Raw genomic sequence first — 27,693 nt, forward strand, 5'->3', positions numbered from 1 at the left:
GGCTGCCTTCTCAGACACACAGATGCAATCTCTGATGTGTTCTCAGATAAGAGTCAGGCTTTGCCCTGCAGTTCTCCAAGACCAATGGGATAGAAGGGGGTGTGCAGAGCAGCCCCCTAAGTCTAATTCATTCTTCATCCTTTTAATACAGATCTGTTATGGGGACATCTGCTGATTGTGTGAAATGATTGTTTTACTGGCTCAGTAATGAGCTGTTGAAGGCGCTAACCTTCAGGATGCTCACACCTTTATAATTGTGTGTGCACATTAGGGATGTTGGAGAAATTTGGTTCAGTTCACTTTTTAAGGTGAGCCTACCTAATTTGCACTTCCCGAAACAAAACACAAACTGTAATGTAGCTAGCCATCAAAATTTGCACTTCTCTGAATTTTGCAGTGCAGTTCTCCAACTGACCAACCAAACAAAACGTGGTACAAAAAGGCGTGTGTGTATGTGTGTGGAAAGTGTGGCTAGAAATGCATATATTAGTGAAAACAAAATACAAAATGCCTTATATTCGGGGAAGTTGTTTGCAAAACTGTATAGGGCAAAAATGCAAGTCTATTAAGAGAATGTGCACTAAAATGCTACTGGTGTGAGGACCATAAAAAGAGAATTGCAAATCGGTGCAGAATTATGGCAAACTGAAGCTAAGATTGGAAATAATGAGAAACTGAGAGAAACCAAAATTGACAGATTTGTCTGTTCCTCATGCACAAAAGACCTGGAGACCGCTCTACAGCCTGCCTGCCTGCCTCCTGTGCTAAATGGGACCCCACCACCACTGCCAAATCCCCTCTTCTAGTTTTACTTTCCAGGGTTTAGGCTGCAAGAGGGTGGAGGGAGGACACCTCCCCAGATATGGTGAGTGGCTCTGGAAATAGTCTGGATCTTCTCCAATATTTCTGAAGCACCCTGGTAACGTCTCTGCCTCTTGTGTGCATGTGTTTCTCCCCTAGGAACCACAGTCCCTGCACTGCTGAACAGCACCTCCAACCAACTCTATTTGCATTTCTACTCCGACATCAGTGTCTCTGCTGCAGGATTTCACCTTGAGTACAAAAGTAAGGATTCTTCTTGATGATGCTGTTCCAAGATGTCCAAGTTGTAGCTTCTGCTGCGAGAGCAATTACTCTCAGGGTTGTGCACACTTTGCCACAGTGATCATGCAAATACAAGATTGAGAAAGGGGATATGGTGTGGACTTTAATATAATTTGAAACTTCAGTGTATAAAAGTTAAAATAAAGCCAAGCTTCCAGATCTCATGACTGAAGAAAGGGGCTGGGGGATATGCAGGTGGTGACTGGGGAATGCTCAGAAACCAGAGAAGAGCATTGGGTGGAAACTAGAATGGCCATTGCATAAGAGTAGTCTATTTCTAATATTTCTGAATTAAAATTGGGGGCATTCTTCTTTGATTCCTGCGATGGTTTATTTCTGAGGTGCTCCACGCAGGAATGAGAGATGCAGCTTGTTAGCTGGAGATGGCAGGGAATGTGTTTTATGCACATGCTTCTTTATGTGTTTTAATGCATGCATAAACCGCCCTTTTTTAAAAAAAAAATATTTATTACTTTTCCAACAATTTGAACACACAACAAAATAAAAAGAAAAAAGAACAATACAATACAATACAATACAAAAACACTACACAACACATTAAACTAACAAAACGAAACAAAAACAGTTTAAAAAAAACATCAAACAATTTCAATATCTTATCTTTCATTCACTTATTTCAGTGACCTCCTCACACCTCCCTTTTTGTATTCCACTTCTGTTGATTGTTTCAGCAATTCCTTTCCATCTTCCTCTGCTTTCTATCCTTTAATTATCTTAACAGATTCTAGCCTTATTTTTCCCTTTAATACTCTATTAATCTATTTATACTTAATTCCTTATAACATTTCTACTAAAGCCATATAAGTTCATTCCAACATTTTTCTAACATTCATTAATTTTACAATATTTCTGTAAATAGTCTTTAAACTTTTTCCAGTCTTCTTCCACCGACTCTTCTCCCTGGTCTCGGATTCTGCCAGTCATTTCCGCCAATTCCATATAGACCATCAACTTCATCTGCCATTCTTCCCGAGTGGGTAAATCTTGTGTCTTCCAATACTTCGCGATGAGTATTCTTGCTGCTGTTGTTGCATACATAAAAAAAGTTCTATCCTTCTTTAACACCAATTGGCCAACCATGCCCAGGAGAAAGGCCTCTGGTTTCTTCAGAAAGGTATATTTAAATACCTTTTTCATTTCATTATAGATCATCTCCCAGAATGTCTTAATCCTTGGGCATGTCCACCAAAGGTGAAAGAATGTACCTTCAGTCTCATTACATTTCCAACATTTATTGTCGGGCAAATGATAAATTTTTGCAAGCTTGACTGGTGTCATGTACCACCTATAAATCATTTTCATTAAATTTTCTCTTATGACATTACATGCTGTGAATTTTATACCTGTGGTCCATAACTGTTCCCAGTCAGCCATCATTATGTTGTGTCCAACATCTTGTGCCCATTTAATCATAGCTGATTTCACCATTTCATCCTGAGTGTTCCATTTCAACAGCAAGTTATACATTCTTGACAAATTCTTAATTTTTGGATCTAACAATTCTGTTTCCAATTTTGATTTTTCCACCTGGAAACCAACTTTTTTGTCCAGATTGTATGCCTCCGTTATTTGATAATAATGGAGCCAATCTCGCACTCTATTTTTCAATTTTTCGAAGCTCTGCAATTTTAATCTGTCTCCATCTTGTTCCAGAATTTCCCAATATTTCGGCCATTTGGCCTCCATATTGAGTTTTTTCTTTGCCTTCGCTTCCATTGGTGACAACCATCTTGGGGTTTTCTTTTCTAACAAATCCTTATCTCTTATCCAGACATTAAACAATGCTTTTCTAACAATATGATTTTTTAACGCTTTATGTACTTTTACCTTATCATACCACAAATATGCATGCCAACCGAATACATTATTAAAACCTTCTAAATCCAACACGTCAGTATTTTCAAGAAGCAGCCATTCTCTCAGCCAGCAAAAAGCAGCTGATTCATAATAGAGTTTAAGGTCTGGCAGGGCAAATCCACCTCTTTCTTTGGCATCGGTTAGTATCTTATATTTTATTCGAGGCTTCTTGCCCTGCCAAACAAATCTAGAAATATCTTTCTGCCACTTCTTGAAACAGTCCATCTTATCCAAAATTTGCAATGTTTGAAACAAAAACAACATCCTTGGCAGCACATTCATTTTTATCACAGCAATTCGGCCTAACAATGATAACTTCAAATTTGTCCATATTTCTAGATCCTTTTTCACTTCAATCCAACATTTTTCATAATTATCCTTAAATAAATTCACATTTTTAGCAGTCATGTTAACCCCTAAATATTTCACTTTCTTAACCAATGTTAGTCCTGTCTCCTCCTGAAACTTCTCTTTCTCATTCACAGTTAAGTTTTTCTCTAACACCTTAGTTTTCATCTTGTTCAACTTGAAACCTGCTACCTGTCCAAATTCTTGAGTCAGTTCCAATACCCTTTTAGTACTAGATTCTGGCTCCTGTAGAGTCAATACTAAGTCATCAGCAAATGCTTTCAGTTTGTACTGTTTAGCTCCCCATAAACCGCCCTTGATCCAAAAGAAGAAGCAAGAAAATGGATTTCAAAGTGGTTGACAGGAAAATTTCAAGATTCCAAAAATGTAACACAAACCAGCAACACAATGCAGCTAACAAGTGGTGCACAAATCACCTGGTGCAGACAGCACAACTCTATAAGGCTTTGAAGCTCTTGCCAGTTCCCTGGCTGATGCACCATTGATCACAAAGGCGTTAAGTCCTGCAACTCAGCTGCTACCTTCACAGCCAAACGTCTGGCTGAGAACAGCAGAGCAGCTGGACTGGGCCTGCTGCACCCGTCATAGTGGCTGAAAAGTAAAGTGCCAGTGCCAACTGCTGGAGGGAGTCCCATGGGAGAGGTCACTTTCAGAAACGAGAGCAGCATTCTGTTACTTTTCATTCACCAAACAGAGATCAACAGCAGACATGATACACACAGTTCCATACGGAATGTGTACAGGCTTAGTACATCTGGTGGTGCTTTAGAATTGGAGGCTCACTTCACTTAAACCTGGTGGGGGAGTTCTTTTTAGGGCCAAACTGGACACAACGCTATCACATCAATGCAGTTAGTGTGTCTAGTTTGCAAAATGTAATGGCTGCTGCAGGGTCCTGCTTGAAACCTTTCCACAGGCATCTGGTTGGCTGCTGTGAGAACAGAATGCTGGACTAGATGGGCCGCTGGCTTGATCCAGCTGCCAGTTCTTATGAGCAGCACCACTCTAGACTTAGCTGATTAATCAGCTGTGTGCCAGTAGGGATGGAGGAGAAATTTGTGCATTTAATGCAGACCTATCAAATGTGCACTTATCAGACCAATGCATGAAGCAAAGCACACTTTCTTCAGTGGCAGCTAGGTCTCTGTTGTTGGGTTGGTGTGATTTGAGGGAAATGTCCTCATGGGCCAAATTGAGACTCATGCTGGGACTGATAAGGCCTGAGGTTCCCTGCCCTGCCCCAATCTACATCCTGATTTGTACACTTCTGGCGGAATTCTTGCTTATGTGTGCGTATGTGTGTGTGTATGCATACACACACACACACACACACACACACACAACACAACACACACACACACCACCCCCATTCACCTCCTCTTGCTTTCTTGCAGCTGTAGGCCTCTCCAGCTGCCCAGAACCCACTGTCCCCAGCAGTGGTCTGAAGATCGGGGAGCGGTACTTGGTGAATGACGTTGTCTCTTTTCAGTGTGAGCCAGGCTACGCACTCCAGGTACTGTTATTGAATCTGTGAAGTGTTTCACTTTGCAGTGAAAACTGTGGATATGTGAGCTGCCCATGTGTGAGTTGACAGAGCTGATTGAAAGAGATACACAGGGATCTGTGATGTGACAGATTCAGGGGAAAACAGGATAGTTAAGGCATTTGAGCATTGCAAATTCTTATATGAAGTGACCTCAGCTTTGGTTTGAATGTTATAAAGCCTAAGTGTCCTGGGCTGTAGTAATCAGCTTGATTAAATAAATATTCCAATCTAATATTCCATTAGATGCTCTGATGTACCTCTTGAGATTAAGACAATATATTTCACTCAAACATTATATACTATAACTATGGGCAGAGATTTATATGCCAGATCATGGGAAAGTACCCATCAACTAATGGGTGGATTTGATGTAGCTGGGCAAATCTGGAAACAGCCAAATATAATGAATTATAATGAAATTAGCAGTGTTCTTTAAAGACAGTGAAATATATAGTGAGTCAATGAATAGATGGGTTTAAGTAACACGATACTTTAAGAAGGATTTGGGGGGCCTAAGGAAGGCTGATGAAGTTCTAGGCCTAATAGACAAAACAAAAACTAACAAATTGCTGGGTCTGGATGGCACCCACCTGAGAGTTCTCAAACAACTCAAATGTGAAATTGCTGATCAACTAGTAAACATATGTAACTTGTTCCTCAGATCAGCTTCCATACCTGAGAACTGACTTCTTCATTCAGTGCATAGTTAAACTGTGGAATTCATGCCTATAGGTAGCAGTGACAGCCACCAACCTGGATGGCTTTACAAGGTGATTAGACCAATTCATGGATGGCAAGGTTATCAATGGCTACTAGCCACAATGGTTATGTTCCACCTCCACTAACAGAGGCAACATGCTCATGTCCTGTTTGCACTCGGTTCCTGTTTGAGGGCTTCCCACAGGCATCTGGCTGGCTGTTGTAAGAATGGGATGCTGGACTAGATGAGCCAGCAGGCTCTTCTTACGTTCTTATGTGATAGATTATATGACACAGATTAGGAAATTGCAGACTAATCTGACAACTAAATTTTATTTTTGAGAAAGAAATCGATCTAGATTATTTAACCACCATTTTAGCTGTCTAATGTATTCATGTTTATATATTGTTTTGGTCTTTAATGTGGTTTTGTACAATTTATAAATATGCGATTTAAAAAACACACACATGTAAATTAACTTAATTTAGGATTCAAGTCTGTGTATATATCTTTTTTGTTTCAGTGGTTGCAAAATATAAACTTGCTTTGGTGCTCTCACTTCTCATTAGGACTTTTTTCAGTTCTTCCTCTATCCCACCATCTCATAGTCTGTTTTCCTTCCTTGATTCAGGGACATTCTCACATTTCCTGCATGCCAGGGACTGTCCGGCGCTGGAACTACCCTCCTCCACTTTGCATCGGTAGGAAAAGTCCACCATGAAATTTATTTTAAGACCGTGACATCCTAGAGGGACACCCTTGTAGCCTCCTCACTATTTACTATTTGTTTTTATTTCATTTAAAGGGAGCATGGTGATGTCCTGGCTGCTTAAGGGATCCCTTGGGGGAACCTGAACTGATAAGCTGTTCTGTTTGTTGATTCTGTTATAGTGTTGGGGGACCTCTGGCCCTTTGGTCCAATTAGGCTCACCAGGCCTCTCTGTTTTGGCCAAGCCACACACACTGCTCTATGCCTGACATCATATATCACAGGTCTGGGCTGAAATATCGTTTGCAGGCACCACCAATCAGCTGGCAGACACTTGCAAAGCCTTTTCCACAGCAGTACTCAGGCTGAATGCAGGATTTCCTCCCAATGTAAATAGCAGCTTCAGAGGAATGGTTTTCTCAGGACCATTGGGGAGAATAAAGGGTTATAAGCTCTTTTCCCCATTCAACCTTCCCTTTCAGCACAGCTGCACTGGGGTGCAGAAGGAGCAGAGTTTTAACCCAAAAGCCTGATAAGTAGGTTCCCATTTGCAAAACCACAATGTAAGAAGGTCCGATGGTCTGCAAAGAATATTGCAAACTAGAATATTGGTCTGCAATGTAATTGAGTTAGGCAATTTGGCTTTATAACAGCTGAAATCAGAAGCCCATTTTCCCACGAGAGTTTGTCTTTCATTGCTCCTTTTGAAAATCAGGATGCTTAATTTGGTGCATAAATATGCATTTGAATCTCAATCTGTTAGCTGCAGATCCCGAATGAGAAATTGCCTTTGACAGCTACACACACAAAGGCGCACACCATTTCATAGCAGAGAAACTAGATTGGAGATTTTTCAAATATTTTTTATGCCACACTTAGAAAGGCAGAAGTGATCAAGCTTTGGTGAAATGTTCATGAGTCCCTACAAGCTTGACTGGCTGTTTCTTCTTCTTCTTCTTTAATCCAGATGTTATCCTTCTTTAATAATTGAGGAGGAGTTCCATTTAAGTAGACATCAAGAGGGTGGGGAGTTAGAGACTAGCAAAGTCAGCAGAAAAAAAATACATATAATGAGCCATTAAATGGAGGGAAATCTGTGTTGTCAGTGTCAGCATAGATTAAAAGCACAGGCCTCCATGTTCTATTTTAGACTGTGCAAGGGGGGGACCCAAGAGGATTTGTGGAGACTTTCATAGGTGAATGAATATAGAGGAATTAGGAACAGAGAGAGCCCTGGATTTAGGTTTGGGAGATGAAAACTGGACTCTGTGGTTCAGGTGAGAAAGGTTATGGTGGTGGAGCTAAATCTCCCAAAATTACCCACCTCCCAAAAATCAGTAGTGAAATTGGAAGGGTAGGGGCATTATGCCATATATTCTCTCAGAGGGCTGGATTTTACAGTAGTCTGAAGTAAGGTGAAGAAGAAAATAATTTGAAATGGAGATGTTGGGGATTGATCCTGAGACATTCTTCACACAAAGCATGTGTTCCACTGCTGAGCTGTGATCCCTTTGCCTGTGTCCTCAGGATAAAGAGCAAGCAATATTGCAATAGGTTTATTTTTAACTGGCAGCCTTCAGCCTGGTGTTGCTGGGGTTTCCAAGAAACTAAATGGTGTAGTTTTGGAATTGGTGGTTAAAATCAGTGCTGTTTTGCTGTTTTAAAAGGTTCAGTCTGCCATCTTGATTCCAAATGGCATCCAGTGGTACCCAAAAATATATGAAAACCTGCTCCTTGATCTCAGGAACCATCATGCAAAATTATGTTACAATGTCTTAAGTTGTGTCCAAGGGTTTTGCAAACAGATAAACAGCTTTCCAAAACGCAGATATTTGTTCCTGGCCACCATCTTCTTGCTTATCTAACAGCTCAGTGTGGTGGGACCATGGAAGAGATGGAAGGTGTAATTCTGAGTCCCGGCTTCCCAGGAAACTATCCTAGCAACAGCGACTGTACGTGGAGGATATCCCTTCCGGTGGGGTTTGGTAAGAGAGTGCCCTGTGCTGTTTGCATCTCATCAAAAGCCTAATGAATAAACCTGTTTGCACTTACTGTTGTTAGGCTGACCTCAGGTTGAACAAGTTTAGGTCTTGTCTACACAGGGCTTATCCATGCTGACTTTTTCCACCACTCTATCCAGGCACAGATCCCTGCTTAAAAGCGCCATGACTGAGGGTTTGGAGGGGCGGGTTGCAGGGGGGGGGGAAATGTTGCCCCAGAACATTCCCTATGAAAACCTGCTCTTTAGCACTCAATCAGAGCAAATGTCTATGGGTTTTAATGGGGAAAACTCGGGAGCAAAAAAAAACACAACAAAAACGGGGGGTGCTCAGACATGGAGCTTTCAAACACAGGCCATTCCTGGAAAAAGCAGAATAAAGTAAGTGGAGATAAGCCATAGTTGTAGAATGAAGTTGTAGAATGGGTTGTACCACTTAAGACGTCAAGTTGGGGGTGCCATTTTTAAATGCTCAGCCCTTTATATAAAAACCCTGTGCAAGCAACTGCTGTGCAATTAAAATATGAATAAATTAAATAATATAAGAAAATCATAATGGTATGGAGAAATCATTCTAACCATTCTAACCCAGCCTGCCCTATCTGAATCTATTAAATTTCTTATGCAGGGAAGCATCCAGAAATGGAATTCTCCACCTGTAGTTTGACATGGTGCAGTCCATTACATCACCTCAGGACTCCTCTACCTTCTTTCTTCTGCATTATGTAGAACTTGATGGCTTAAACCCAACCTTTGCCAGACTGGTTTCCCCCAGATGTTTTGGACTACAACTCCCATCAGCCTCAGCCAGCACTGTGCTGGCTGATAGGCTGTGTAGTCTAAAACATCTGGGGAAACCAGGTTGATGAAGGCTGCTTTAAACCCCCCCCCCCATACACACACACCTCATTCTTAGAAACTGTCCTCCCTTCCTTGAGGGTTTCTTTTAAAAATGTAGTGGCTGTTACATGCTATAATTTACATGTCATGATCTCTGAAGCTAGAGAAAATCAAATCTGCTCTAAGGGCAGGGCATGCCTTTGTCCCATATAAATCAACTTTTTAGAAACAAAACAAAAAACTCATGATCAGTTAGCCAAATTTGGCTAAACTTAACCATTTTTTAATGAATGTTGTATTTTTTTTAATGTGTCTGTTTACTTATATATTTTATTCTTAGGATTTTGTGGCTGTTATTTACCGTAAGGTCCCAGGGCAGGTTGAAGGAAGCCATGGTACAATTTAAAATCAATAAAACCAATAGTTAATACAACACCAAAACTACAAATAAAAGGAAGAGAATAAAGGTAGTGTACGAAGCATATATCTCAGCTGTCAAAAAGCCAGGGTAAAGAGGTGCACGTGTGTAATAGGAGTGAATAGGTGACAAATTGTGGTAAAAATAAGAACATTTTTAGTTGGATACAAAAGTTTCTTATAATTAGCTATCTACAATATGAGCACCAAAGGGGATTGCACATCCCTGGACCCAACTCCAAATGCTGAGGAAACTCCAGTAATCTTTATTCAAAAGATGCAACAGATAGGAAGCAGGAAAAGAATATGGAAGTTGAAAGTAAGAGTCTAGTGCAGTGTTGGCCAAACTTGGGTCTCCAGCTGTTTTGGGACTACAGTCCCCATTATCCCTGACCACAGGGTCCTGTTAGCTAGAGATGATGGGAGCTGTAGTCCAAAAACAGCTGGATGGCCAAGTTTGGCCAAGTGGCTTCCAGGTCTAGTGGCTTCCCTCAATGACAGACTGCCCAGACATGAGGGAGAGCAATCATCAGAGAGGCAGCCTCTCCAGAAACATCTGGTTCCCAGGATCCAAGATGATAATGTTCTCTGACAGTGCTTCCCTTTTTACTCTTTTAACCATAAACCTTTTGGACTTGTGCCTATATTTTAAACTGTGCTTCCATTACACTCATCACATTTGCAAATGACACCAAATTGGGAGGGGTAGCTTATGCTGCAGAAGACAGAATCGGGATTCAAAATGACTTTAACAGATTGGAGAACTGGGCACAAGCTAACAAAATGAATTTCAACAGGAACAAATGTAAGGTTCTGCAGTTAGGCAGGAGGAAGCAGCTGCACAATTATAAGATGGGGGACACCTGGCTTGCCACTAGTACATGTGAAAAGAATTTAGGGGTCTTGGTGGACCACAAGCTTAACATGAGTCAACAGTGTGATGCAGCAGCAAAAAAAAGCTAATGCTATTCTAGCCTGCATCAACAGAAGTATAGTGTCTGGTTCAAGGGAAGTAATAGTACCACTCCATTCTGCCTTGATCAGACCACACCTGGACTATTGTGTCCAGTTCTGGGCACCACAATTTAAGAAAGGATATTGACAAGTTGGAATGTATGCAGAGAAGGGCAACCAATATAACTAAGGGTCTGGAAACCAAACCTTATGAGGAACTGTTGAAGGAGCTGGGTATGTTTTGGGGATTACAGCCAAATTATATACAGTTTTGTTGAGCCCAGGGATAGTTGATCTTTGCAAATCTTTCCGAAGTGAGCTGATCTAAACTGCACTTCCCATACTAACATGCAGATCTGGACATCGATATCTGTTGAATTTTTGTTACTTTTCTGAATGTCATGACACAGTCCTCATTTCAAAAAAGTACTGAAATACATTAACAATGTGTATTGAGGGGCACTTGAAAATAAGTATTTAAATGTGAATTTTTATGCATATTTAAAAAATAACCATTGCAAATTAATGTGGAAATGATCTTAAAGTTGGGCACATGTGAACATAAGAGTGGCCTGCAGTCCTAGTTGAGCCACAGTCCACTTTCTGGCTGAGACCCAGGAATATACCTCCTTTCTCCCTCTTTCCCCTTGTCATACAGGTGCCCACCTCCAATTTTTGAACTTTTCCACCGAGCCTAACCATGACTTTGTTGAAATCCGTAATGGGCCATATGACACCAGCAACATCATCAGCCGGTTTAGTGGGAGTGACCTCCCAGGCTCCCTCCTTTCCACATCCCATGAAACCACCATGTATTTCCACAGCGACCACTCACAGAACAAGCCTGGCTTTAAGGTAGAATACCAAGGTAAGGAAGAGGGAGCCAATGAAGCTGTGGATGATGCAGCCAGATTGCCCTTGAGGCTCGTGGAAAGAGTGCTCAGAATGCGAGAGCCACTTCTCTAATTTTGAAGTCATTTCTCGAGGCTTTAATCCAAGCAACTATAAAAGGGTTACACAGTAACCTGGCTTAATCCTAATAGCCAGGGCCTGTTCCCCCTGCCGACACAGACAAGTTAATTCACAATGGGTTTTCGTAGAGGGCTTCTGCACTCTGCCTGGGGTTTCAACCTGACCTGAATTTCTTAGATGCTTGGAGACCTCATAATTGTTGCATCAGAGGAATACTCTGTCCCAGTGGTCTTTTGTCCAGGCTTTTTCCTGCTGCTCTTATTCTGGTTTTAATTAGAAGCACAGAAAGCTTTGGTGTCTGTCTACAAGTTTTTAGAATTATTGTTGCTCCTTTCTAAAGAGCCTCTACCCCAAACAGAAGCACCCACGCACAGCCCAAAGAGACTGCAAACTAATTTTTTGACACTGGGAGAGAAAACAGGGGAGTAGAGAGGAAGGGGAAAAGATAATAAGGGGGAGATATATGTGAGCCTATGCAGTTATATGTCCTAAGGCATGGATTTGATTGGGAGTGAGACCAGGGTATTTAAACCAAAGAGAAAAGGTGGGTCTTGAAAAGGGACTTAGGTTGCAGTCCAAACCTAAGATCTTCCAGGATGAGTGGAGATTGTAATAAGTGGATCTTCCACTGAACCAGCTATTCAACCAGGGCTATGCCAACTGATGTCCCCCATCCAAGCTCACCAGAGATATGCTGGTGTAAGTCCTCCATCCCAGCTCAGTTGAGGCAAGTCTCCAATAAAGGGCATTCCAGGGGAATGCCAGGGGTGGGATGGGACAGTGGGGTGAGGAAGACATTCAGAGGGTACATGCTACCATGGATGACTTACTGTCTTCAGACACACTCAACAGTTCACTGCATTATTAGCAAGGTTTCTTCTAGTGATCTTAGTGAACTACAGAGCCATTGTAAGGGGAAGATGGTCCTTCAGCATCCCGGACACCAGGGACCCTGCGAAATAGACTGTGTGTCCCAGAGTTGCTTGTGCCCCAGATGCCTCTTTGAAGCCATGCTAATAAATGCTTAACTTAAAATGTGTCACCTCTTGTCTCATTTGATTTCCAGCTTATGAGCTACAGGAATGTCCTGACCCCGAGCCCTTTGCCAATGGCATTGTGAGAGGAGCCGGTTACAGTGTGGGCCAGTCCATCTCCTTTGAGTGTCTCCCCGGCTATCAGCTCATTGGCCACCCGGTATTGACCTGTCAACATGGAACCAATAGAAACTGGGACCACCCATTGCCCAGGTGTGAAGGTATGGCTTAATTGAGTCACTTCCCAAAAAGGAAAACACTAAGTAGAATAACAGAAGCATAACCACACCACCACACCCACCACACCCACCACACCCACCACACCCACCACTCCCGTCCCCCTCTTCCCCCTTCTTCTTCTTCTTCTTCTTCTTCTTCTTCTTCTTCTTCTTCCTAATTGTTTAAACCAATTCATAAACCAAGAACCCATACATTGACTACTAATATTGAAACATATATTGTAGGTATTTTTCCACATTTCTTATGCTATTTTTGTGATATACATACAACATGAGAAAACTTGGTATACTTATTTGTATAACATTATTCTTGTTTATAAAACCCAATTTTTAAAAAAGGAAATTCCTTGAGTGGGCACAAAAGAAGAAAGATATGTCTCTGCCCCTTCGCCAGCAACGTTTTATCTCAGTATTTGACTACAAGGAGAGCCCTGCTGGATCAGGCTAGAGGGCCATCTAGCCCAGCATCCAATCCTCACACTGGCTAACTAGACGCCTATGGGAAGCCCAGAAGCAGGACACAAAATATAGCCGTCCTGACTATGAGACTTCTGATGTTCAAAGTGTGGGAAAACTGGTTGGTTTAAACTCTGGTTTGTAGAAACAAGCTAGGTCATACCATGGTTTATGTTCCCATCTCCTTTTACAAACCAGAGTTTCAACTAACCAGAGTTTCACCCCATTTGAACAAAACAAAAAATGCTGGTTATCTTAAAACAGGAAGTGGATCCTTTTAATCATCTTCTTGTGGCCACACTGTGAAGGTGAGAGGAACAGAGAAAACACAAGTGTAAGGCTTGCTTCTGCTCATACACGTAACACTAAGCTATGGTTTAGCATCAAGTTTGGCCCTAGCATTAGGCAGTCAGGTGACAGATGCTGGGAGGGGGGCAGTGGTTGGTAAAGTATTAGAGGGTGAAATTTTGTGTTCCCTTGATCCCCTAAGCTAACCTACTGCTTTCAGGTATGGTAGAAATTGGCTTTCCAGTCACCAATGTAGAAGCAATATTCATCTGCCATTCCAACTGGCTTCTCTACATGACATGGAGTGGGCACCATCTTGATCTGGCCCTTGGGCAGCAAAATGCTTGAGCTGACCTCGTTTCACATTACATCTGAAACAAGCCATTATATTTTTCCCCGAGATACGACTGCTGAACCCTTCCCCTCTCCCCTATGAAGGCAGCCTTTCCTTCCTGATCTCTCTCCCTTCTCCCCCTTTTGGACACCCCCACCTCCATTAGGATGATTAGAGTGGAGTTTTATTGTTCTAAGTGAGCTTTTGCCTTTTCACATTCAATCAGCCATCAAAGTCTGAGCAGAACTAGGAGCCAAGCAGCAGTATAAATAAGGTGGAAGGAACGGGGCTTTGATCACCTTCTTGCTTTGTGCCTTTGACATCCATCTTGCTGTGCTGGAGTAAGTTTAATGACTAACTCCTTGCTGCTCCACTTGCTGAGAGATGGCTTTCCAGCAGTCAAACCCCATGGATTTGGGGATGGCTTGTCAGCACACGCTTCTCAACCACCCAGCGTGGGTAGCTGCCATGATTCCAAAACGCTGCTAAGTTTTTGGTTTTATGAGCAACACATCCTTTGGACAATCTTTTGATTAAGGAACTTCAAGGAACTGCACAGGGACTTTGTTCCCCTCAGCCACTGGGATGACCATACCTCCCCTGTAAAGTTGGAGTGTCGTACCTGGGGTGGTGAACTATCCCTAAATATAGGGATATTCCGGGACATCTCTTTAACAAGGTTTAATGTTCTCCCTTCTTATTCATTAGAAGACAGATACAATGAAGCCCAATAACAATAGTGGCAGCACTGAAATGGAATCTATCTTGCATCCCCTTTTTTTACTATGGTTTCTCTCAAGGAGCTAGGAAAGGTCTAATATATCCCATTATACAATCCCTTCCTAGCTGCTCTTTTGATCACTTTGCTTCAGTAAGTCAGCCACAGGGCAAGAGGCAAAGTTTTTGAATATGACCGTTCTTATTAGACGTGATCCTGACTAATGAGTTGAAAGTTCATGGAGAGAAAAGGTAGGTGATGCTTTACCAAAATCAGGCCACTCCTGATTTGGAAGGTTATTTATCTATAGAATTGTAGAGTTGGAAGGGCCCCTGGTGGTTGTCTCGTCCAACCCACTGTGATGCAGGAATTTACTAGACTTCTTTTTCTCTTTCCTGTCAATCAACATGCAGTTCCTTGTGGAGGAAACATCACTGCACACAATGGCACTATCTACTCTCCAGGCTTTCCCAATCAGTATCCCAGTTCCCAGGATTGCACGTGGCTTCTTACAGTGTCAGCTGGATATGGCGTCTACCTCAACTTCACCTTGCTGCAAACAGAGCCATATAATGACTTCATCACCGTCTGGTAAGAAGGACATGCAGACTGAGAAAGCCCAACAATGGTAACTCAACTTGAGTAGAGGTCACATGAGTGTGGAAGAGTCAAAACCATGGTTGATGTGTTTCATCAACACAAGGATTTCTGCTTGTGCAGTGGAAACCCACACCCTGCACAAACTCCATGCCCTCCCCAAATCTGCTCTAGAGGCATGGAAGGAGGAAAAGGACAGGAAGCCTGCATTATTGTGACCCTGCACAGTTAGAAGAAGAAGAGTTTGGATTTGATATCCCGCCTTTCACTCCCTTTAAGGAGTCTCAAAGCGGCTAACATTCTCCTTTCCCTTCCTCCCCCACAACAAACACTCTGTGAGGTGAGTGGGGCTGAGAGACTTCAAAGAAGTGTGACTGGCCCAAGGTCACCCAGCAGCTGCATGTGGAGGAGCGGAGACTCAAACCCGGTTCCCCAGATTACGAGACTACCGCTCTTAACCACTACACCCACACTGGTTACAGTTCCCATATCCTCTTAGAAGGCCCTAATCCTGCTGATAGTCATTTGAAGCTGCAATAAATAAGACATCTGGAGCTTTTGGGTGGGGGGCACAGGGAGCCAGCCTCTGATGCAGAGTATTCTCACATTAACCCATGCAGTTGCCGTGCACTTGTTTTTTTCATTCATCTTTCTTCTTTCTCTTTAGGGATGGTCCTCAGCAGACAGCCCCACAACTGGGTGTTTTTACAGGAAACTCTGCTAAGAAAGCCACCCAAAGCTCTTCCAACCAGGTCCTCCTAAAATTCTACAGTGACGTGGCCAATGGAGGAGTCTTTGCGATTCACTATTACGGTCTGTACAGCTCACTGACATGCTGACATCTGCTATGATATATATGTCTTTTTAAACTACTGCATGCAACATTTGTCAGGCTCCATGTCATTTACATATTTATTTAAGCATTGATAAGCTGCATTCCTCATTGAAAAGTATCCACCGCCAGAGCATATGAAAGCCCACCCTTTGCTAAGCTTTATCAGCATGCCCAGTTGTCAGGGATGATGGGAATTATAATGCACCAAACATCTGAGGGGCACAGGTTTCACATGTCTGGCATGGCTGGTTTCTATAGTGCTACAAACCTACTTCTTTTAAAAAAATGTTTTGTCCTTGCACAGCAGCAACAACAACGAAAAGATGAAGCAGGTTGCATTTGGAGGTGGGGATGGGTAGGATCTGTCTCAGGTAGGTAGGTTGGATGGAGATAGATCTTCAGACCTATGGTTTCTGGTTTCCTGAGATAGATTTAAATGCTCACATTTATTGCCTTTAAACACAAAAGGCACATGCAAATCCATATAGCTGGCAATCTGGAATTGTGACTTATCTTGTTCATTCCCCTCTCTTCTCAGCCTATCAGCTTTCTAGATGCCAACCTCCAACCATGGTCCCCAATGCTGAGATCATTACAGAGAATGAGGATTACAACATAGGTATTGACTGCATGACTTGCATCCTTGGCACTTGCTCTCAGTTGTTTTCTGTATTTTCCTTAACAGAATACAGTTCCCAGGATACTTGGGGGGAAGACATGGCTGTTAACGTGATATATGAGTATTTTAAATGTACAGGGTGAATGTGGAATTTGTCATTAATTACCGTATTTTTCGCTCTATAACACACTCCCAACCATAACACGCACATAGTTTTTAGAGGAGGAAAACAAGAAAAAAAATATTCTAAACGAAACAGTGGATGTATGATTTTTGTGGTTCATGCTGTGGCCACAGACATGTGATCTGACGGTAAGTTTGGGGTAGCCCAATGCAAAAATCCTGAGGATCTATGTGGATCCGTGCTTTGTAACCACGTTTTTGCACCACTGTGGCCCCAGGCAACAGTGGGTGCGTGATTTTTTTGGTGCAAGCTGTAGCCATGGACATGCTATGTGATCTGATGGTGAATTTGGGGTGACCCAGTGCAAAAATCCTGAGGATCCATGTGGATCCATGCTTTGTAACCACGTGAATGAAGGAACTGTCAGTAATGTATGGTATCTCCAATACAGTGATGAAGGAAGAGGAGGGAGGGGGAGCTCACACTTGTCCTAGGCAAAGCAGCCAACTCCTATAGGCCTAGGTGCCTTCACCCCCCCCATTAAATATTTGAGGGAGTCATCCCCCACCCCCCATTGTGGTATGTGAGTGGGGCTTACCTGGCTGTCCCCCCAATATTTTTTGAAGTTGGAAGAGGGAGGGAGGGAGGGAAGGAAGAGAGAGGGGGAACTCACATTTGTGCAGCTGCCTTGCCTCGAACCGGAGCAAAAAGAGGAGGAGGAGACTCAGGGACACGAGCCTTGTAAGCCGCTTTGTTTGAATTTACCGGTGAGGTGCTGGGGGAGGGACAGAAGGGGATGCCCTCTTTGTCCCTCCTTCCAGCTCATTGTAAAGAAAGCAGAGTAAGAGCCGCTTACATGTGTGTAAGGGAGAGCCATAGAGCAGGCAGACACTGAGAAAGAGAGGCTGTCTCCCTTTCCCCACCTTGGCTTTTACACCCTGCGCGCAGCTCTTGCCGGCTTCCGAGCTGCCTCCCTTCTCCCACCTCGCCAAAAAGCCATAGAGCAGGCAGACAGGAGGAAGAGAGGCTGTCTCCCAACACTCAGCTGTTGCTCAGCTGTTGCCGGCTTCTCAGCAAGCCAAGCAGAGGAAGAGAGGCTGCCGAACAGCCAGCAAGAGTGGCTCCTCCTGCCTGCATTCACTCCATAATGCGCAGACACATTTCCTTTTACCTTTTAGGGGGAAAAAACTGAGTGTTATGGTGCGAAAAGTACGGTAACTCAGGCTGAGTTGCCTAGTTGCTGTCCTTGGTCCTGCAGACTAAGCTGACAGGTTTTTCAGCATGTCAGGTTGTGCTGAGAGTTGTTAGGCGACTCCATGATAGTGTTTTGCATGCAAGGTAAAAGTGATTTACACGTTTGGACCATTCTAGCAAGCCAGGACTCACCCACCTCATTCAGCTGTTGATTTAGAACCAGGCTTGGGGGATGGGTCTCCATCGTTGCAGCAGTGGCGGGATTTGGAAGATAAATGGGGCTGGGGTTGAAGCAAAGTGAGGGGAAACCTCACCAGACGAAGACACAGAGAGCAATGAGGCTTGGCTAGTGAATGTTTGGTTGCCACAGAGAGCTGGGGAAGCCATTGCAAAGTAGCTCAATAAATGTTATGTTGCTGCCATTTGTGGCAGTACTCTCTAAGGGCACAACTGTGGCACAAGGATTTCTTGCATTAAAAAAGGTGAGGAAGCAATAACGCAGGAGGACTTTTTTGCTTGCAAAAATGTCTATATTAGGCAAAAATGCATGCCAGTATATGGAGAAATTTGCACTAAAATGCTGGTGAATTTTCATGAGGACTGTTGTGGAAATGTAGAGAACTGAACTTAACACTGTAAAAACTAAGTGAAACCAGAATTTACAGATTTGTCCTTCAGTAAGTCATTCTGTCTAGTTTGACCACAGTCTGATTTTCTTCATTGGGGGATTTGCCCCTTCTGCTGTTGAAATGCATTTTGAACTCCCTTGTCTCCTTCCCCAGGTGATATCATTAGGTATCGGTGTCTTCCTGGCTTCACCTTGGTTGGAAATGAGATCCTGACTTGCAGGCTTGGCACTCACCTCCAGTTTGAAGGGCCTCCCCCAACTTGTGAAGGTAAGTCTTTTAGAGGTTACTGTGGCTCTTGGAAGGGCCCTAAGGGAGACAAGAACTACCAGGCAGTAAATGGGGTTCGGTGGATTTCTTTGTTAGTTTTAAAATCTTTTCTAAGTGTACTAAATGCAAAACAAACAACAGCTATATTAAACACATAAAAATATCAAAAGATACAGCAGTTATACAGAAGCTCGACAGAAGAGATTGATAATACCTTAATTGCAGTGTTCCTAAAACTTGCAGACTGATATTCTCTTGTGGAAATTAGGAATAAAAAGAAATTTGGTATAATTTTATACATGATCCTTCCAAAGTAGGAAGGGCCCATGAAATAGTGATGGGAGAGACATTTGATTCAAATTGCACTAGGGATGAACCTAACTGATTAGCATTTGCTGAAGCAACATGCAAACCAAAATACAGCCATCCTTCAAAATGTGAATTTCTCTGAATTTTGCAGTGCAGTTATTTAGCATAGTAATGTGTACAAAGCTGTATATAGTTGCATAAAGTGTGCATAAAATTGAATATGTACTTTATATACATTTGTGAAAATTAAATAGAAAAAAAATTATACTTGGGGAAATTGCATTGCAAAATGTATATTAGGCAAAATTGCATACAAAAGGAGAAATCCACACTAAAGTGCTGATGAATTTTCATGAGCAATCCCCCACACAAATATTTTATTGTTTTCAAAACTTGCTTTGCATACAGAATTCCCTTGTTCCAGTCTAGGTCGACCAAGGATTTGACTTTCTATGTCCCTATATATCCTGTCCTGCTGCTGTTTCTCTGTAGCCCTGGCACAAAGCAATGTTCTGTGTTTGCTTTCTTTTGCACCAATCAGTTCATTGCCCAATGAATGAGGTCCGCACAGACTCCATGGGAGTGATCCTGAGTCCGACCTTCACAGGCAGCTACCCTCACTTTCAGACTTGCTCTTGGGTGGTCAAGGTGGAGCCAGAATACAACATCACCTTCACTGTCGAGTACTTCTTGAGTGAGAAGCAGTATGATGAGTTTGGCATCTTTGATGGTGAGTCACCAGGATGATTGGGAAATTTTGAGCTGTTCAGGTCACTGAAAGAAAAATAACTTACGAAGTAGAAGGTATACAGCCTTATAAAATCTAAGAATCGTGTTGAGAGAATTGCTGGCAGAGGTATGTGTTGCCTCTGTGTACTTTCTGATTTACAAGGCAAGCAGGGGTGCTTTGAGTAAGTCTTTCACATTCCTGAGTTGGATTGCACTGTTAAGAAGGCATTTCAAGTTGGATCAGGGACTCCCTAAAGTCCCATGTTGCTCTGTGGACTTGGGTGGCCCCCCCACCAGAAAAGCTACATTTTTAAAGTGACTGCTGCATTTTTTTTAATATTTTTTTTAAAAATAATATTTATTGATTTTCCAACCATTTGAACATAATAAAACAGGAAAAATAAAAAAGGAAAAGAAAAAGCAAAGAAAAAAAAGAGAAAAAACATAAGATTAACAAAACAAGACGCAAACCATTTAAAACACAAAACAATTTCAATATCTTAACTTTCATTCCCTTATTTCCACGACCTCCTCACGCCTCCCTTTCTGTATTCCACTTCTATTAATTGTTTCAGCAATTCCTTTCCATCTTCCTCTGTTTTCTATCCTATAATTATCTTAACATATTCTAATCTTATTTTTCCCTTTAATACTCTATTTCTATTTATACTTAATTCCTGATAACATTTCTACTAAAGCCATATAACTTCATTTCAACATTTTTCTGACATTCATTATTTTTACAATATTTCTATACATAGTCTTAAACTTTTTCCAGTTTTCTTCCACCGACTCTTCTCCCTGGTCTCAGATTTCTGCCAGTCGTTTCCGCCAATTCCATATAGTCCATCAACTTCATCTGCCATTCTTCCCGGATAGATAAATCTTGTGTCTTCCAGTCCGCAACTTCCCCCTCTCTTCTCCTGCCTCCAAGAGGGGGTTTAATGTTCTTTACCGTTGGAAATTTGATCTTTTACAAAAGACCTTTCAAGACTCCAGCTTGCAACTTCATTGCCTCAGTCTATTTACAAAAAGGGAAGGTGGACTTCCTGTTTTGAACCTCCCCGTTACGATACCAAATTAAACTTTTAGAAATCCAATTCTTCTGTTTCAGCTCTACTCACGGGTAATTACATTAAAGTCAAATTGTCCACAGGAAAAGGTCAGTGCTCTCTGGCAACAGCTATGCGGCTTTGCTCCGTGGAAGAAGCAGACGATTCGATGCACCGCGCCGCTCACCCCACATCGCTCTGGAGCCCCAAAAACCGGGGTTCCCCGCGAGTGGGGGAGGTGCAAAAGGTGCCCGCCGAATCCCACGTTCACAGGCTTCTCCCGCCTGTGATTTTAACGGGTCTCTGCCTTCGCCGTGGCGGCCAGACCCAGATTCCCACGGAGCAGATTCCTCCCGGTCAGAGGAATTCTGCCATTACCGGAGGCGCCTCCCCCGGAAGTCCATTTTTATTTTATTTTAAAGCAAAACCAAGCTGACTAAGGAAATGATTGAGTGGGGAGGGAGCAGAGAGTTTGTGAGGGAAGGGCCACCCAGGATGTTTTGCTGCAAGATGCAAAATAGAAAATGCTGCATGCATTAACCTACAGCACACATGCATGCTGACGCCGCAGCCTCCGCATGCATGCACATGCCACCCACCCATGGCATGCAGGTGCACAGCAGAAGAGGAGGAGGTGGTGGTGGCTGACAAGCGCAGGAGATGGTAAGTGGCATTCTCGAAGGCTGGATCTGCCCTCTCTCAGCTGCCCAGAGCCTGCTATGCTGAGGCCACTGCCTCACCTTGCTCATGGGCAGGCTGGCCCTGTGTGTCTTTCATTTTGACATATAGGTCTAATCTCAGTGAATGATTTTCCCAAGGCACTTCAATCACAGTGTTCTGGGGGAGGGAATAAGACTGCCATCTAAAATACCCAAGATCTTCACCAAAACCCATTGTCTTAGTCATGTCTAAGCAAATGCTACACATAAGCAAAGATCTAACAGGCCTCAGCAAGATTCACAAACCAATTTTCCTTCCTTTCTTATGAGCATCTATGATTACCTCATTTGATTAAGACCAATTCCGTACTGTTAAATCTCAGTGCCAATGTTTGCCATCAGCTTAGTAATTCTCTATTGAGACAGCCTTTATGTATATATATAAATTGGTCAAGCTTTAGTTAGTCCTGGTTTGGGGCTTTTCAGGAAGCATCTGCCATGTCTTCCTTTTTTCCCCCTCCTTACTCTTCTAGCTCAGTGAGATCATTTTGCAATACAGCCTTCTTATTTGCAAGTACTCAAAGTTGTAAGCACATAAAGCAGCCTTATCCCCATTGGACAGCCCTCCTGAAACAGTCAGTGCTCTTGGTCACACTTCCCCTCTCTTTGTGACATTCCCCATGCATAAGGTATCTATGTGCCTATGAGCCTACTGTACTTTGTGCTATGCACAATATAAACACATCTGTGAAAGTGTCTGTTTACCTAATAATAATAATAATAATAATCTCCAATTCTGTCACATTTAAGTCCTTTTTCCTCACCAATTTGCTGGGCTTAATCCACTCTGCAAATGTCATCTAAATTACCAGCAATTTTTAGGTTCCCTAAAGAATGTTTGTAGTTCTGCAAAACTTGAGGATCCCCTCAAGCATGCTGATAACTCCCCCTTGCTTTCAATGGCCATGTTTGGGCTTCAAATTAGTTGGCCCTCACCATATGAGTTTGCTATTAGAAGGAGAAATTAAACTAATTCATGGAGGAAGATGGGTCTATCAATCAGCATTAGCTATGGTAGCTAAGTGAAGCACCCACTTTTGGAGGCTTCCTACTCCTGGCTACCAAGTCCTAGAGACAAACAAGAGGAGACAGCTGTTTCATTAGGTACAGTTTCTGAGCTTCAAGAGGCACTGGCTGACCAAGCTTGAAACAAAATGCAGCTAAACTATATGCACCCATGGCTTGATGTGGAAGGGCTTATTATATATTATTATGTTTTGTTTGTCTGATCTTTCTTCAAGGTCCTTCAGGCCACAGTCCATTATTGCTGTCCCTAAGTGGGAATTACTCTGCTCCCCTAACGGTAACCAGTTCTGGCAACAGAGTCTATCTGCACTGGTCCTCTGACCACGCCTATAGCAGAAAGGGCTTCAGAATCCGCTATTCAGGTTAGTAAATAGCAGGGATAGAAATGACATGTGTATTGATGCATAAAGTAGTGATAACGAGCTGAGAAATTTATGCTCAGTTTTGTTTGGAGCTTTTTTTTTGCAATCTGAAGTTATTAATAGAACTCCAGTATCCTGTTCTCGTGCACAAAAATAGCTCAACCCATTTTCTTTAGCTAAATGATTCGCCATGTAACTGAGACTGCAAATCCTATACATGCTGTCTTGAATAAACCTCGAGGCTGGATCACTACAATGGGCTCTCTGCGGGGCTGCCCTCGGGCCTGGTTTGGATGCTCCAGCTGGTGCAAAATGCAGTGGCCAGATTGCTGGGGGGGGGGCACCTGGCCAATAACATGTTAAAGCATGTGTAGACAAACTAAGGCCTGGGGGCTGGATCCGGCCCAATTGCCTTCTAAATCCAGCCCGCGAATGGTCTGGGAATCAGTGTGTTTTTACATGAGTAGAATGTGTCCTTTTATTTAAAATGCATCTCTGGGTTATTTGTGGGGCAAAGGAATTCATTCATATTTTTTTTCCAAAATATAGTCCAGCCTTCCACGAGGTCTGAGGGACAGTGGACTGGCCCCCTGCTGTAAAAGTTTGCTGACCCCTGTGTTAAAGCATCTGCACTGACTGCCCATCTACCACCAAGCCCATCTTCAAAGCCAGGCATCCCCAAACTCAGCCCTCCAGATGTTTTGACTGCAGTTCCCATCATCCCTGACCACTAGTCCTGTTTAGCAAGGGATTATGGGAGTTGTAGTCCCAAAATATCTGGAGGGCCAAGTTTGGGGATGCCTGTTCAAAGGCCTTGTATTAATTTACAAATCCCTGAACAACTTAGGTCCAGGGTACCTTTGGGGCCACCTGAACCCTTATATCCCAGCTCAGTCACCTGGATCAAGCCTGACGTAATGCGTTATGGGATGGGAGCTATTAGTTAGCTTGTTTTTATTAATATGTATTTTGTGTTCTCATTTTGAAATTTTATGTTATGAAACACTCTGTGATCTTCAGATGAAGGTCAGCATACAAATTTAATATTAAAAAAAATAACTCTGAGAATTATAGCTTGTGGGGGGAATAGGTGGTTTCTCAGCCATTCCCAGTACCGTGAACAAACTACAATTCTCAAAATTTTTGGAGGGAAGTCATGGCTTTTTAAAGTGGCTACATGGTGCTTTAAATATGTGGTGTGAGTATGGTCCCACTCTCGTTGTTTACAGGTTATTATAAGCCTGTTGTATATTTTAAGATCCTACATTTTCATGTTCTCAAACTTGGGACCACTTTCTGCCTCTTATCCCCACCTTCCTCTGCTTTGAGCCTTTGAGGTGCACAGAAATACTCTGTTTGGGACTCTAAATGGCAGCCAGGAGATGAAAAGTAACACACAGCAATCTCGGAGGAACAAAGCTTCTGTGTTCATTCAGCAACGCAACCAAAACATAATTTCTGCCAATTAAATATTAATTCATTCATTTATGGAATAACAGTATTAACTTATTTATGACACATTTATACGTGTCCCTGTCCCGAGTTTGATTGCTTTTCATTAAGTAATTAAAATATGCTTCATTCCAAGACTGGGTTGTTTAATTTTAAAGGGACTCTTTGCCAAACACCCGGTAATTGCTTTTATACAGGCGGAGTAATTAAACTTCATATGAAACCAAGACCAGTGTAAAAAACACCCACATTGAAAATGTTAATGGTGAAACTAGCTGCAGTTTCTCTTTTGGGAAATCCAATTCCTTTCCTTTCCTTTCATTTTTAATTGGCAATTTATCATGGCATTTCACCCCTCCCCCACAACACAACACAACACAACACAGAGGCACAAAAGCAAATTCAAGCAGAAATATATTGGATGCCATCTCAGGCCTGTTTATGTTATATAGCCGTGTCTGTTCTAATATTGTCTTTCTAGACTGGGGCTGGGAACATTTATTTCCGTCTGATGGCCACATTCCCTTTGGGGAGCCACATTTCATAGGTGGGCAAGGTCAAAGGTAAAAATGGGCACAGCAACAGATGCACATTGTACAGTAGGCTAGATTCCATGCGCATACACCCTCTCCAGTAGAAGCTGGTGCATGAAGGAAAAAGGGGCTGTGCTCAGGATGCCCTTAACCTAAGTCCCTTCCCTGCCATTTTACTTATACAGTGGTACCTCAGGTTACATACGCTTCAGGTTACATACGCTTCAGGTTACAGACTCCGCTAACCCAGAAATAGTACTTCAGGTTAAGAACTTTGCTTCAGGATGAGAACAGAAATCGGGCTCCAGCAGCGCGGCAGCAGCAGGAGGCCCCATTATCTAAAGTGGTGCTTCAGGTTAAGAACAGTTTCAGGTTAAGTACGGGCCTCCGGAACAAATTAAGTACTTAACCTGAGGTACCACTGTAACCAGTCAGGAGGTGGTTCTGCCTGACAAACACTATTATGCCTCTCTGTCCCCCACCCAAGCAAGCAAGAGGCATTATCAGAATTCAAGAGCAGATTCCTACCAGGCAAAAGCACTCAAGAAAGGATGTGAAGGCAGTGAGGTGTCTGGCCTGAGAAGAGAATGTGTGGTGGGGAAGGGCCTGTGGCCTGGACAGAGTCCCTAGGGAAAGATGGAGAGGCTGGAGGGTCACATTTGGCCCCTGGGCTTGAGGTTTCCCACCCCTGTTCTGGACCTTTTGCCAGGCACTAGTTGTTGAAGCTAATAACTAAATACTAGCTAGCAAACAAGTACATTTCTCATTTCCTTCTCCTTTCTCTTCCTCTCATTGTGGTGTTTGTTGAAAAAAACAATGAAGCCCAAGCTACATGTTAGAGGGAGATGTGCTGAGGGAAGTGAAAATCAGAAATCAACTAACCATAATGCGGAAAGATGTATCCCATATTCCACCTCTCTTCATACTCCACACCTTTTCCCTTCCTTACATTGCACCAGCCCAGATTAATCTGGTGGTCTTAACATACACTTTTGACTTCCTTGCTCCAAAATGTTCAGCATGCATCTCAAAGGCGGGGAATCTTTTTCAGCCCTCGTTCTTCATGGGACGGAGGGACGGGACATGGCAGTAGTAGGTGGGGCCAGGGCAAAAAAAAAAAAAAAGAGCAGATCAAGGAATGTGACATACCTTTGTGCAATGAGCTACATTTCAGCCATGCAAAAATCAAAGGTTTCCCCAGACCCACACCGATCTTTCCATCCTCCATCAAGGCATGATGCAAGAGGCATGATCAGAGTTCAAGGACACATTCCATCCAGGAAAAAGAACTCACTGGGGGCTAATTAGAGAAGTCTAGAGAGCTGCATTTAGCTCCCAGACCTGAGGATCTCCTCTACTGGTACATTTCTTAACATTTATAATAAATGTTCGTCCGCAGTTGTAATTTGTGCTGCCACAGTTCCTAACATCATTGCATTGTTGATACAGATGCCAGATATCCGCATTATTATTTTTTACTGGTTTTATGGTTGATACAGTGACTTTAATTGCTTGAATTTAATGGTCTGAGCAGTTGTTAATTTTATTTTTATTACCTCTTGTAAACAAGCTGGGGGTTCCTTTCGGACTGGAGGGTGGGGCAGAAATAAATGCATATCCGGATGTGCTGGGCACAGTTCAGTGACAAGCAATCAAGGGCTTTGAAAACTAAACTAAAGAAATTGTTCTGGACAACACAATTATATGTGTTCCAAGGGTTCAGGGGGTTGTGTGACCACATGAGCTATGCCATTCCCTGCCCCCAAGGCATCCAGTGACCACACCTTCTGCCATCAGCATGTTTGGCAACCATCAAAAGGAGTTCTATGTGTGTACCAATGTACAGAGACCTTTCACACACCAGCTGAATACATAGGAGGCAGGGCCAGCCTGTGGTATTTTTTCAGTGCCTGCAGGTGGGGTCATCTGAACCCAGATTCTGTGTAGCAATATAGATGTATATGTGAGCAAGAGCAATTCATGTTTTTCTCACACTCTTGTGGGTGTGTTTTCTTCCCTCTTGTCTAGCCCCTTATTGCAGCCTCCCTCCACCTCCTCTCCACGGTTCCATCCTCAGCCACACTGGTTTGCAGCCAGGAAGCACCATCCAGTTCGGTTGTGATGCCGGCTACCGCCTTGTTGGTCACAGCTTTGCGACGTGTTCAAGGCACCCACAGGGTTACTTCCACTGGAATGAAGCCATTCCTCTGTGCCAAGGTAGGCAAGGGAGAAGCTGTGAAATGAACACATTATTTCTATTGTTTATTTAGGCTTATGATTTACCCTGCTCTACATATATTTTTGGAGTGAGGAAAAATGGGCTGTTATATTGCATAAATTAGAGGTCTGAAGCACAAGAATTATCTTGTCGAAGGTGTCCAAATGTTCATGACCACATCTCTTTTTCTTGGACTTGGACTTGCAATTCAAGCAAAATGATGGTTTTCACTTTTCGTCTTCCCATTTTTTTCTGAAGGCTGTCCCAAGTTCTCACCAGTCCCTCAAGTTACAATCCCAATCTAAAGCAAACTTGGATTGCTTTCCTCACATGAAACATTTTGAGGGAAGCCCCCCCCAAAGGAGCAATCAGCCTAATGGAATTTTCCAACCACCTCTCAGTCATCCGCAGCTTCTCCCGGCCCCCTAAATGGGAGTCAAAGTGAATTTGAAAGTTCCTCCTTGAGCAAAA

General features: G+C 42.8%; 1 protein-coding gene across 13 annotated transcripts in view; it reads left to right on the forward strand.

Annotated features, from left to right (window-relative positions):
• The window catches only part of CSMD2 (CUB and Sushi multiple domains 2), a 501,247-nt gene that overhangs the window by 422,540 nt on the left and 51,014 nt on the right, over window positions 1–27,693 (forward strand). For all 13 annotated transcript variants that reach the window (XM_081018274.1, XM_081018269.1, XM_081018275.1 and 10 more), the window contains 13 exons: window positions 961–1,065; window positions 4,746–4,864; window positions 6,229–6,298; window positions 8,175–8,291; window positions 11,175–11,384; window positions 12,555–12,743; window positions 14,971–15,148; window positions 15,822–15,967; window positions 16,528–16,608; window positions 18,709–18,822; window positions 19,673–19,861; window positions 22,873–23,019; window positions 27,033–27,221. In XM_081018274.1, coding sequence (XP_080874400.1) covers window positions 961–1,065; window positions 4,746–4,864; window positions 6,229–6,298; window positions 8,175–8,291; window positions 11,175–11,384; window positions 12,555–12,743; window positions 14,971–15,148; window positions 15,822–15,967; window positions 16,528–16,608; window positions 18,709–18,822; window positions 19,673–19,861; window positions 22,873–23,019; window positions 27,033–27,221 — 1,854 coding nt within the window. The remainder of the gene's footprint in view (window positions 1–960; window positions 1,066–4,745; window positions 4,865–6,228; window positions 6,299–8,174; window positions 8,292–11,174; window positions 11,385–12,554; window positions 12,744–14,970; window positions 15,149–15,821; window positions 15,968–16,527; window positions 16,609–18,708; window positions 18,823–19,672; window positions 19,862–22,872; window positions 23,020–27,032; window positions 27,222–27,693) is intronic.

This window comes from Podarcis pityusensis (assembly GCF_964106645.2).
Source record: "Podarcis pityusensis genome assembly, chromosome: 8".
Lineage (NCBI taxonomy): Eukaryota > Metazoa > Chordata > Lepidosauria > Squamata > Lacertidae > Podarcis > Podarcis pityusensis.